At 44.6% G+C, this 12,500-nt stretch overlaps 1 protein-coding gene across 1 annotated transcript in view; it reads right to left on the reverse strand.

Annotated features, from left to right (window-relative positions):
• The window catches only part of bcar1 (BCAR1 scaffold protein, Cas family member), a 79,350-nt gene that overhangs the window by 39,213 nt on the left and 27,637 nt on the right, over positions 1–12,500 (reverse strand). The window contains 1 exon segment of the mRNA XM_084317370.1: positions 6,601–7,326. Coding sequence (XP_084173496.1) covers positions 6,601–7,326 — 726 coding nt within the window.

Consider the following 12,500-nt stretch of genomic DNA (forward strand, 5'->3'; position numbering starts at 1 on the left):
ACGTCATAACTGTGTCACACTGACGCTAGTTCCAACACATTGCGTTGCTCTGAAGCATAGGAAACGCTAGAGGATGGCAGGAGTCACGCCAGTTTTGTGTTGTGGACAGTTAAAACTATTGCTACTATGTTAAGGTGTGGATTAACACTATTTTGTCTTGTGACACCATTTGCAATACTTTTAACTATCCACAACACAAAACTCTCTCTCTCTAGCCTCTAGCATGTCCTATGCTTCACTCAGTACCAGGCCAGAATTGCATTGCATTAACTATACTACTAGCAAGTATTTCATACCACTTAATGTCCAAAAATGCAAACTATCCCTTTAATGTTTTCATTTTTTAGAGCAGATACAATGTAACCTCCCTCTCTAACTGGGTGGCGGTTCTCTCTCTCTCTCCCTCCCCCTCTCTCTCCTTCCTGCCTTCTCTCTCTCTCCCATATCTCTGTTTCTCCCTCTCTTTGTCTCTATATTTATCTTCTAAGATATATTCCTTCTTTCTCCCTCTCCCTTTCTTTATCTCTCTCTCTATTTGTCTCTCTCTGTGATGACATCAAAGTATGTAACCGTTGGATCTCTCTCTCCCCCCCCCCCCCCCCCCAAGTGTATTCCTCTCCCTTCCTGCAGTCTCCCATTCCTTCCCCAGTGGATGAGAGAACTAGTCCCTCCCTATCTCTTTCTCTCCCTCTCTCTCTCCCTCCCCGCATCTTTCCCAAGTGTATTCCTCTCCCTCCCTCCCCATATCTCTGCAGTTTCTCATTCCTTCCCCAGTGAATGAGAGAAATACTCTCTCCCTATCTCTCTCTCTGCCTATCTGTGTGTGTGCGTGTGTGTGTGTGTGTGTGTGTGTGTGTGTGTGTGTGTGTGTGTGTGTGTGTGTGTGTGTGTGTGTGTGTGCGTGTGTGTGTGTGTGTGCGTGCGTGCGTGCGTGTGTGTGTGTGTGTGACAGTTGTAGACATTTCAGACATTCCACAGCTCTTACAGCACAACAGGTTTCCAGAAGCATTGGAGAGAGGAGCTTTTCTGGTCAGGAAACACACTGTTTCCTACTTCCTGTGTCACTGTGTCTCACTTCCTGTATCCCAGCAGCACTCTGGTCAGGACCGGGCTCCGAACTGAACAGTGGGTCTCAGTTACTAACCGGTAAGACACCCACATCAAATATGGACTTCATATTCAATGCACCTTCACATCTGATTTGAAGGTCTAATCTGCTGTGAAACAATTAGTACTACTGCTAACCTACCAATGGAGGTAAGTAGGTAACAGCTTAAAAGACCAGACTCTCCCCAACAAAGTGTCTCAAGCTGCTGATATATTGATTCACTTCTTAGCCATAACCCTACCCCTTATTAATATTATAACCCTATCACATATAACCCTATCACATATAACCATATCACTTATAACCCTATCACATATAACTATCACTTTTTTCTTTATTAAGAGTTCTTATTGTGTCTTTGTTTCATTTCACGCATAACAAATAACACACAACAACTAAATCTACAACAACACAACAAACAATATTAGACAACAAAACAAAAAATTAAAGGGGGAGGTGCAAGGGTGACATACGACCATTGGATTGGACAAATACAACCATACTATTTACAACCTGATCAAACAGGTAGCTTGTGAACAGTGTCCCAGTGGCAATTTTTTTCAGATTCAGATTCCTTTATTGTCACATATTTCAGTACCTTACAGCAAGAAAGAGTGAAATTAAATTGGTTGTGGTCCCTCGGCCATAGCAGCGTCCAATAATATAAATACAATCAAATTAGCATCCAGGCCCATGTCAAACTTTAACAGGCAGGCTGCCCATTCCTCCAGGCTGGTTTACACTCTCTCCAGTTTAAAATCATTAGTCTTTGAGTGGATAAACAACCCGCCGTCCAGAGCCGGTCAACAGTAACTCCAACACTATTGTCTGGTTTCTGGACCAGCAGGCTATGGGACATACAGGGAATTAACATTAAGAGATACCTTTACTCTAATATTAGGGATATTACTTCTAACCAGAGTGTGTTTACAGCTGGACATTCCCAAAGCAGATGAAGTATAGTGAGCCCCGATTGCCACATGTGTACCAGCATAAATCTTGGGTGTTTGTTGTCCATCTTGGATGATCTATTAGGGGTAATAATAAGCTCCACTCAAAATATTATATTGTATAATGCTAAATCTCACACATTTAGATGAGCTCAAAGCCGACCTCCAAATTGTACTCCACTGAGAAGCTGTCAAAGATATATATTATATTAACCCGTTCACTACCACACTACAGAACGTTAACCTTTCACTACCACCCTACAGACGGTTAACCTTTCACCGTTAGTGAAAGGTTAACCTTCTGTAGTGTGGTGGTGAAAGGGTTAACCATTTGTCGTGTGGCAGTGAAGGGGTTACCCGTCGGTAGTGTGATAGTAAAGGGTTAACCTTCTGTAGTGTGGCAGTGAAAGGGTTAAAAAGCCGATCACAGTCTGAGAACAACGGCAGGCTCAACTCCCTTATTACAAATTTTGTTTACAACAGATGATAATTGTGTAATTATGTTAAAAAAGGAACAGTCCGAAAGGCCAAACTGGGTTTTAAAGTTGTTGGAATGGTAAGATTGTATCCCTAAAGATCTGTCCGACTGTTGTCACGTTTGTCACGCTATGTCACGTTTTATTACCTAAAGTTCCTCCTCCAGCTCAAAGGATGGGGTTACGCCAGGTGGGACAGGATGCAAGATAGAGCTAATTTATGCTAAATCTCCTGTGCAGCTGTTTCATAATGGAGCATAAAAACCTCAAAATCATGTTATCCGATAGAGGTGGTGGTTTTTGGACAATATCACAATGATAACAAGGATATGTTCTTAGTCTTAGATACAATGGTCTTCTCCAGCCACTCCTAGTGGCCTTCCAGACTCCCCAGTTTAAAGGGAAGGGTTTTAAGACCAATGCATTGGTTCTAACAGGGGAAAGTGGGGCACTATAACAAGCTTTAACGTCTAGAATAAATAGGGCCATTCTATGTGGTAAAAAGTAGGTATGTCCGATATTATCGGCCGATATTGGCATAAAAATGTGATATCGAAAAATATCAGTATCGGTTTTCAAAACAAACAAAAAAAATACGTTTTTTTTTTTTTTTTTTACATTTATTTAACCTTTATTTACCCAGGCAAGCAAGTAAGAACAAATTATTATTTAATTTATTGTCAAAGTATGCATAATGTTGTGTTAATTACACGACAAGAGATATGTGATGTTAATTACCTGAAATTATTCCGTTTTTTGGGGGGGAAACCCTGCATATATCGGTATCGGTTGATATCGGTATCGGAAATTAAGAGTTGGACAATATCGGTATATCGTTATCGGTAAAAAAGCCAATATCGAACATCCCTAGTAAAAAGCTTTTTCAGCGTCTAATGATGCTGCAGCGACTGGAGACTTACAGTACAGGGAGCTGCTTCTAGCATCATCTAAAACACCCTCCTCATATTATTCAACGACAGGCAACATGGGATCAAATCCACTCGGTCTAGATGCACTATGGATGGGACCACTTTCTCCAAGCAAACCCTATCACTTATGAAGTTGTATTCCCTTTATCTACTCGGGGTAGATTTTCTGGGCATGGTTGCTCTTTTCCAGCAACGCCCTGCTTCACACACACAGAAGTTCCACACATTCGAGCTGCTCAGTACAACCACAGTGCCTTGCTCAAGTGATGGTTCTTGAAGGATTATGCCACTTTTCCATTGTCAAAGGAACTTTCTATAAAAAGGAACCCTTCAGAACCTATTTTTCCACTGTAATTCAAGAACCGCGAAGGTTGGTGGAAGCGTTGACATAAAATGACAGCGCCTACGTCATTCAAGCAAAAGTGGAAGAGGCTCTTGTTGTACCGATAATCGTTCTGTAATTGTTCACTCTTTTGTGAATGTGAGTTTTTGCGGTAGAATAAAACAAAATTGTGAACTTTCTTTCACCCCAAGCTAGCTGCCCGTTTATAGATGTGGGGACACATTTCTTGACCAGTCACAATGTAGGCACGCAGGCGGCACGGTGGTGTAGTGGTTAACACTGTCGCCTCACAGCTATGTGGGTTCGATTGGGGACCAGGTTTCCATGATGCCAGGTACCCAGGTGGGGTATCTCCTGGGCCTTTCTGTGTGGAGTTTGCATGTTCTCCCCGTGCTCACAAGGGTTTCCCCTCCCGATAAGATAAACCCAACGGGAAAAAAACATGCACAACAACAGATCGCTAACGCTGTCGCGTCCCTGACGAAGACGGACAAGAGCACTTGGATTGGTCCCCGGGCGCGGCGCTCGCTGCAGCCCTTGTCTGCTCCCGGCTGCCCTTGGGGGGGGAAGGACGACGGGATGGGAGGTGCAGAGAGAACATTTTGTCAGCGACTCAGTGCATGTGTGTGTGTGTGTGTGTGTTCCTGTGGGTCGCCCATCGCATGTGTGTGTGTGTGTGTGTTAATCTGATGACAAATAAAGACTTCTACTTATGTAGAAGAGCACTGCTAGCTCTGCCCTGGTGCTCCTGAAACTATGTAGTGACGTTAACACCTCCTGAGCTTGGTTTGACAGCGTGGCGTGGAAGATGGATTGCTTCTACAGACAGTTAAAGTCGTGTGACTGGTTTGTAATATAAAGCTTGTCATGTATGAAGCCTCTAATATACAGTATCTAACATGACTATATATACCATAATTATACACCATCCATTCAGTCCAATGCACTGCTGCTTTCCCAGACAACTGCAGACTGGTTGCTGCTTTACTGGAAACCATTGTGGCATGGGAGGGGCCGGGAGGGGGAGGGGCCGGGAGGGGGAGGGGCCGGGAGGGGGAGGGAAAGAGAGAGAGAGAGAGAGAAACAAGATGATGAGGTCATCAGGATGAGCTAAGAGAAGATGGAGGAAAAGAGAGAGAGGGATAGAGGGAGGGAAGGATAAAGGGGGAGGAAAGGAGGGAGAGGAGTATTATTAGAGGAAATTATGGATGGATGGATTGAAGGGGGGGGGGGGTGTTGGAGGGATGGGTGGAGGGAGGGAGAGCTGGAGGGAAGGAGGGAGCAGCTGTACCTAGTACCATCATTATCACACTTAACAACACACACACACACACACACACACACTTAACAACACACACACACACACACACACACACACACACACACCAGCCTGTCAGCAGCTGTCACAGTGTAATGTTTACTCACTCAACCTGGACATACTGTCTGAATTATTAACCAACATATTAGTTATTTCACTGTGCACACACACACACACACACACACACACACACACACACACACACACACACACACACACATCCAAATAAATCTCTTGAATCTTGAGTATATATATATATATATATATATATATATATATATATATATATATATATATATATATATATATATATATATATATATATATATATATATATATATATATTATGAAGCTACTATTTCATCCATTCTCACTTTTCCATCTTCCTTCCTTTTGTTCCGATCTTCCTCCTCATTTTAAACCTTTTTTGTCCTCTCTCTCTCTCTTTTGTTTTTGTTTCCCTCTCTCCTCTTTCTTAACCCTTTCACTGCCACACGGCAGAAGGTTAACCCTTTTACTATCGCACAACCGACGGCGATACTCCATCATTAGCATCATTAGCTCCGCGGATGCTAGAGCATCGCCGTCGGTTGTGTGATAGTAAAGGGCTAACCTTCTGTATTGTCACAGTGAAAGGGTTAACCGGCTGTCGTGTGGCAGTGAAAGGGTTCATATCTGTTTGATTCTCTCTCTCTCTCTCCGTCTGTCCATCTTTCTGTCCATCTGTCTACACATCTGCATCCCCCTCACAACTTGATAACCTTGAGTTGTTTACTTCAGAGGACACACACACACACACACACACACACACACACACACACACACACACACACACACACACACACATTAAGTGCTGACAATACTAGGAAACGTGTGTGTGATATGAAAACGCCCACAGCAGCAAACCAACAATGAAACAGACTATTGATATCCTCCCTTCCATCTGAATGGAACCGGAGCAGCTAACTCCTCTCAACAGAACCTCCCTATACCCCCCTAGAACCTCCCTATACCCCCTATGTCTCAACAGAACCTCCCTATACCCCTATATATCTCAATAGAACCTCCATATACCCATATATCTCAATAGAACCTCCCTATACCCCTATAGGTCTCAACAGAAACTCCCTATACCGCCTACATATCTCAATAGAACCTCCTTATACCACATGTCAATAGAACCTCCCTATAGAACCCCCATATAGATATTATTATTCAGGTCCTAGTATTCACGTCAGGTGACGCGATATGGCTGCTACCCGGAACTGTGCTGTCTGAAAGTGAATTTTGGTGGATCTTAGGCTTATGATGTAACCCTGATGAAGGCATGTTGCCGAAACGCTTTGGTTTCAATTATATTAATAAAGAACATTATGTTTTTAGAACATCCATCGTGCTCCAAGAGTTGCTGAATTCTCCCTCCCTTACTAGGTGCATCTGTGGCTCAAAGTCGTCTTTAATGTCATGTTTCCTTACCTTTCCCAGCGGCTTGCTGCCTCCCTCCCACCCCCTCTTCTCCAGCGAGGGGGGGACCTGGTAGATATCCTGCCCCGACGCGGGCCCTCCGGCCGGGGGAGCGGACAGGGCGAGCCCTGGGCCTCCAAGAGAAGGCGGGACCTGGTAGATGTCCTGCCCAGAGGCTTGGTAGTGTTTCTGGGCTAGCGCCGGGGCCTTGCTGGGGGGCTGTGGGGCATGTGGAGGCCCCGAGGGGCCCGACGGGACCTGGTAGACACTCTGTGGGCTGGACTTGGGGCCATGGGAGGGGGGCATCATGTAGATGCTGTCAGGGTTTGGTGGCATGGAGCCTGGGGTGGAATAGGCAGAGTGCATCGAGGTGTACTGAGACGACGAGATTGGCTTGCTGGGAAACCCGGAAGAGGAGGTGACTGAGGAGGAGGCAGACGGGAGGGGCTTGGAGTAGGCACTCAGCAGAGCCGGCCGTGGCTGAGGGATGCCACAGGAGGTGGGCGTGGCCTGTGTGGAAGAAGGCGGAGCTAGCTGCTGGTTGCTGTGGTACATTCCCACCAGGATCTTGAGGCGGTTGCCGGGGACGATGCCTTGACGACCGTGGAGCGAGCACAGCCACCAGCCGTCCAATCCCTGCGTGTCGCGCTCCAGGACCGTCATGATGTCACCTTTACGGAACGAGAGCTCGTCGGGCGACTCGGCCACGTTGTCGTACAGCGCCTTGGCCAGCACGTTCTGAAACACAACGAGAACACATCAGTACAGCGCCTTGGCCAGCACGTTCTGAAACACAACGAGAACACATCAGTACAGCGCCTTGGCCAGCACGTTCTGAAACACAACCAGAACACATCAGTACAGCGCCTTGGCCAGCACGTTCTGAAACACAACCAGAACACATCAGTACAGCGCCTTGGCCAGCACGTTCTGAAACACAACCAGAACACATCAGTACAGCGCCTTGGCCAGCACGTTCTGAAACACAACCAGAACACATCAGTACAGCGCCTTGGCCAGCACGTTCTGAAACACAACCAGAACACATCAGTACAGCGCCTTGGCCAGCACGTTCTGAAACACAACCAGAACACATCAGTACAGCGCCTTGGCCAGCACGTTCTGAAACACAACCAGAACACACACGTCAGGGTCACGTTCTCTGTGGAAAACACCAGGCGTGTCTGTTGTGAGATAAATCTCTTCAGCCAGATTGTCAGAAAAACTATTTAATATATTATTTGTCAGACACTATCTAGAGCAGTGGTTCTCAACTGGTCTAGTCTCGGGACCCAACATTTTCCTTAGTCATTAAGTCGCGACCCACATTTTTGAACCACTATGATTTATAAAAAAAAATCTTTTTTGCAGTAATACGCAATCTTTCATGCACTGTTAAAAACATGAAATAAACACACAAAATGTGCAACAAAAGTGCAACTAGGGCTAAAAACCCAATGAAATAAAATTATAATAAATAATATAATGCTTCTTAGCAGATTTCTTAGCTTAACATAACAGACCTAAGTTTGGGGGAACTAATGGGATAACTGGGGTAACTAGGGATAAAAACCCAATGAAATAAAATAATAATAATAAATAATATAATTATCCTTCTTAGCAGACTTCTTAGCTTAACATCCCAGGGAACTAATGGGATAACTGGGGATGTTGTTTGCTCCTGACAAGAATCTCAAAGTCTGGGGTTATGGTAGACAAAGCAACTCTGAGGTCATGCTCAATGTCCAATCTGTTCCTCTGCTTTGTCTTCAGCTGGACCAGAGCTGAGAAGCCATTTTCACAAAGATAGGTAGTGCAATTTTTTAAACACCAGTTGAGAAACACTGATCTAGAGCACACTATACATATTATCTAAACAAAGCAACATACAGAAAGTGCAATTTATAAAACACACAAGCACGACCAAGTATCACAATACCAAGTAGCATCACAATACAAAAGGTTAACCTTTCGCTACCACACTACAGACGGTTAACCTTCTGCAGTGTGGTTGTGAAAGGGTTAACCCTTTTGTCGTGTGGCAGTGAAAGGGTTATTATTAACCTTCTGTATTGTCGCAGTGAAATGGTTAACCCTTTGGTAGTGTGGTAGTGAAAGGGTTAACTCCCGGTGAGAGTGGAGGCGGTGCCAAAATAGCCTCCCAGGTACGTAAAGCAACTTCATGTGACCTCTGACCCAGCAAAGTCAAATACATATTTAAAGGTAGGCTCGGTAATGTCGTCAAACAGCGACCTCTAGAGCCCGTTTTGGGTATTGTGCTTTGTTTACATATTATCTTTTTTTTTGTATCCACTTTTTCTCCTCTTTTTCCATTTTTCTCCCATCCCAATTACCCGCTGTGCCAATTCTCCCCTCCCCTGTCTTGAACGTTGCTCGCATATGCCCCCCACTGGTCGGACATAGGGAGGATAGAAGCCTTGCCTCCTCGTGTCCCCTCCGGTACACGAGGAGGCAGCCTGTCACATCTTTTCACCTGCCCGCGCGGACTCTCAGTGGCGAGGTGTAACGTGTGGGAGGCTCACACTACCCCCGCCATTTTCCTGTCTCTGCTGTGCAGGCGTCCCCCAACCGACCTGTAGGAGTCGCTGTCCACAACGTCCAGATTACCACCCATCGACTTCCAACCGCTAACTCTGCCAATTGAGCCAGTATGACGGCCGGCCCAAGCCGTATTATTTGTCCGTTCCTTTCACACAGAACGGCATGCCGACATAATGGAGTACGATACCCGTCATTAACAGGGCTGTGTGAAATGGGCCTCTGTTTTGGTCTGATGTGTGGGTTCAGTGTGGATAGAGGAGGGGCTGCTACTGCTGCTGGTCACACCCCAGGCTCTACCAAGATGGATCTGGAGAAATCCACAGTATAATAAGTTACTATACACTCTTTTGAACTAGAGGTCGCTGTTTGACTGCATTACAGATTCTACCTGTAAGTGTTGGAAAATCCGCAGTGTTGCCCTTTAACCCTTTCACTGCCACACTACAGACAGTTAACCCTTTCACTGTGACAATGCAGAATGTTAACCCTTTCACTACAGGCACTACAGACGGTTAATCGTCTGTAGTGTGGTAGTGGAAGGGTTAAGAATAATCAAATCAAATCAAATCAAATTTATTTATAAGGCCCGACAACACACGTTAATGTCCCCATGGGCCGTACAGGTCTTCTTTAAACAAGTCAAGAAGAAAACATAACAATAAGTCAAGAACAGAACAAGAACACCATAAGGTCCAACAAATTTAAGATAAATGCAAATAAATGAAAGAATGCAAGCACTCCCAGACATACCCCACGCGAAGGTAAGGGAAAAACTCACTAAAACCTAACAATAGGGAAAAATGCTCCACAGGCAGTGTGGAGGAGAGAAACCTTAGAAGGGCCATTCAAGGGGGGATCTCCCTTCTTAGATGTTGGTGATAGTAGTGTTGCAGACTAGCAGTTGGTAAGCATGCACTCATGTGTGTAGTGAAACACAGATGAGTGCATGCAATAGCAACTGAACATTTTGAAAGATTAAAGATAGAGCTAATAGCGATAGCAACTGAACATTTTGAAAGATTGAAGATAGAGCTGATAGCGGATCTATTTGAGGCACAGGGGCGTGATATGATCTCTTCATTGCTGTTAGCTGGAGATTAGCGAGTGAGGCTGAATAATGAATAATGTATAGTATATGGATCTATGCAAAGGTATGGATTTTTTTATAACAACGTCAAATAACATACATAACGTATATAATTTTTTTAATGAATCAAAAGATGTTCCTTGCTGCAGTAATAAAAAGGTAAAATAAAATGAAATTGCACAATAATAATAATTACAAGATAAAGACAAAAAAATAACGAAATACTGTCAAATACCGTTACTGTCCAACTAAGACCACTATAGTGATATGATATAAAGTCATGCTGATATGATATCATACTGGAGAACTGTCTAGAGAAGCAACATTCCTATATCAGCTCCTTCTCAGGGCGGTGAGATTAACATCAATCATACCATTCACAACGCACGCACGCACACACGCACACACACACACACACACACACACACACACACACACACACACACACACACACGACACACACACACACGCTTCACAAGCCCACCTCACACACACACACACACACACACACACACACACACACACACGCTTCACAAGCCCACCTCACACACACACACTGGGGTGCACAGGACACAGAGCAAACAAAACCACCTCTTCTCTTTGAAACTGAACTAATATTTGTCCTCTTCCTCTGAACTCTCCCTCCCTCCCTCCATCTCTCCACTATACCTCCCTCTCTCTCTAACTTACTTTCTTTGTACTCCCTTCCTCTATCCCTCTCCTTTGTTTTCTCTTTTGTTGCCTTTATCCCTCTTTCTTTCTTTCTTTCTCTCTCTCTTTCTTTCTCTCTCTCTCTCATGCCTGACTTCACAGACTGGTACTGACTTCACTGGCACAGTGCCAGTCAAACACTCAAAAACACACACACACACACACACACACACACACACACACACACACACACACACACACACACACACACACACACACACACACGCACTTCCATCCAGGTCACCTGGTCTGAATAAGGCCTTGTGATTGGTTAACTGAGGCAGTGTTACTTCCTGATAAATGGCTTGGCATTTCATTGATGGTAAGGACTCAGCAACCTGAGCATGGCCTGACTTGACCCTAGCGTTGACCTGGAGCCTGGTCTAACCTGACCCTAGCCAACTTTGACCTGCAGCAGCATGGCATGGATGGAAAGATAGATAAATGGATGGATGAAGATTCAAGAGTTTTATTTGTCACATACAAGACATGGATGGATGAATGAAAGGGAGCTAGTTTAGTCATGGCTTCATCACCAAGACTCCTCCTCCATCAATCTTTCCCTCCTTTATCCGGTGTCCAATATCACTGGTTTGATCTGTCTGTATGTCTGTCTGCCCGCCTGCCTTTCTGTCATGTGTGTGTGTGTGTGTGTGTGTGTGTGTGTGTGTGTGTGTGTGCATAGACGCCTACGTAATAGAGCAGCCGAAGCACGTGCTCCAGGAGTATTGAACTTGGGGGAGCAAACTTGTCTCTTTGCTCCCTCACTTTTTGATCATATGATATATCCCCCCCCAATATATAAATATTATCTAACCATAACTACGTAATTTCAATCAAATTAATAATACGCAATGACACTTAATAGCAAGTTTTTAAGTTTCCAAAGATTGCGACACCCCCCTGCCCGATATGGTTTGATCCAGTGCCTCCCACAGACAGAGCGGAGCCCGGCCGGCGCACTCCAGTCTCACAGCGCTGCAGCCTCCAGGTGTAAGCTGGTAGGCAGGCAGGCAGGCAGCGTGAACACTTTGTCACAACAGCAGGATCTTCCACTAAGTAAGTTCAGTTGTTCGAACAAACTATTATGTTAGACATCATCTTTACTATTGAGTGGTATAACTTCTACCACGCAATACAATAAAATTGTTTCATGGTCCGAAATGCCATCTGGTCATACCAATAATAATAATAATAATAATAATAATAATAATAATAACAAAGTTTCCCTCTGGTTGGCGTTAGCTTTAGTGCTAGCCGCTAGCTAACGTTGTCATATATCTAGATATGTGGTGTCGTCAGCTGGATAACGTTGACTTCGTTTGCAAATTTTAACGTTCGCTATGGCAGACGAGCAGGGCCGGATTAACGACGGCCGCGGCCCGTGGGCCTATAGTGACGAGGGCCCCCCAATTTTTTATTTTTTTTTATAATAATAATAATAATGCAATAAAAGTCTGAAAATGAAGGGATTATGTCCATGAGTGTCATTTTTAGAAATTAAGGCCTGCCTCTTATATAAGCCTATAATAAAGGCCTGGTGCTCTTTGCA

Source organism: Notolepis coatsorum (assembly GCF_963971535.1).
Source record: "Notolepis coatsorum genome assembly, chromosome: 6".
In the NCBI taxonomy this organism is placed as follows: domain Eukaryota; kingdom Metazoa; phylum Chordata; class Actinopteri; order Aulopiformes; family Paralepididae; genus Notolepis; species Notolepis coatsorum.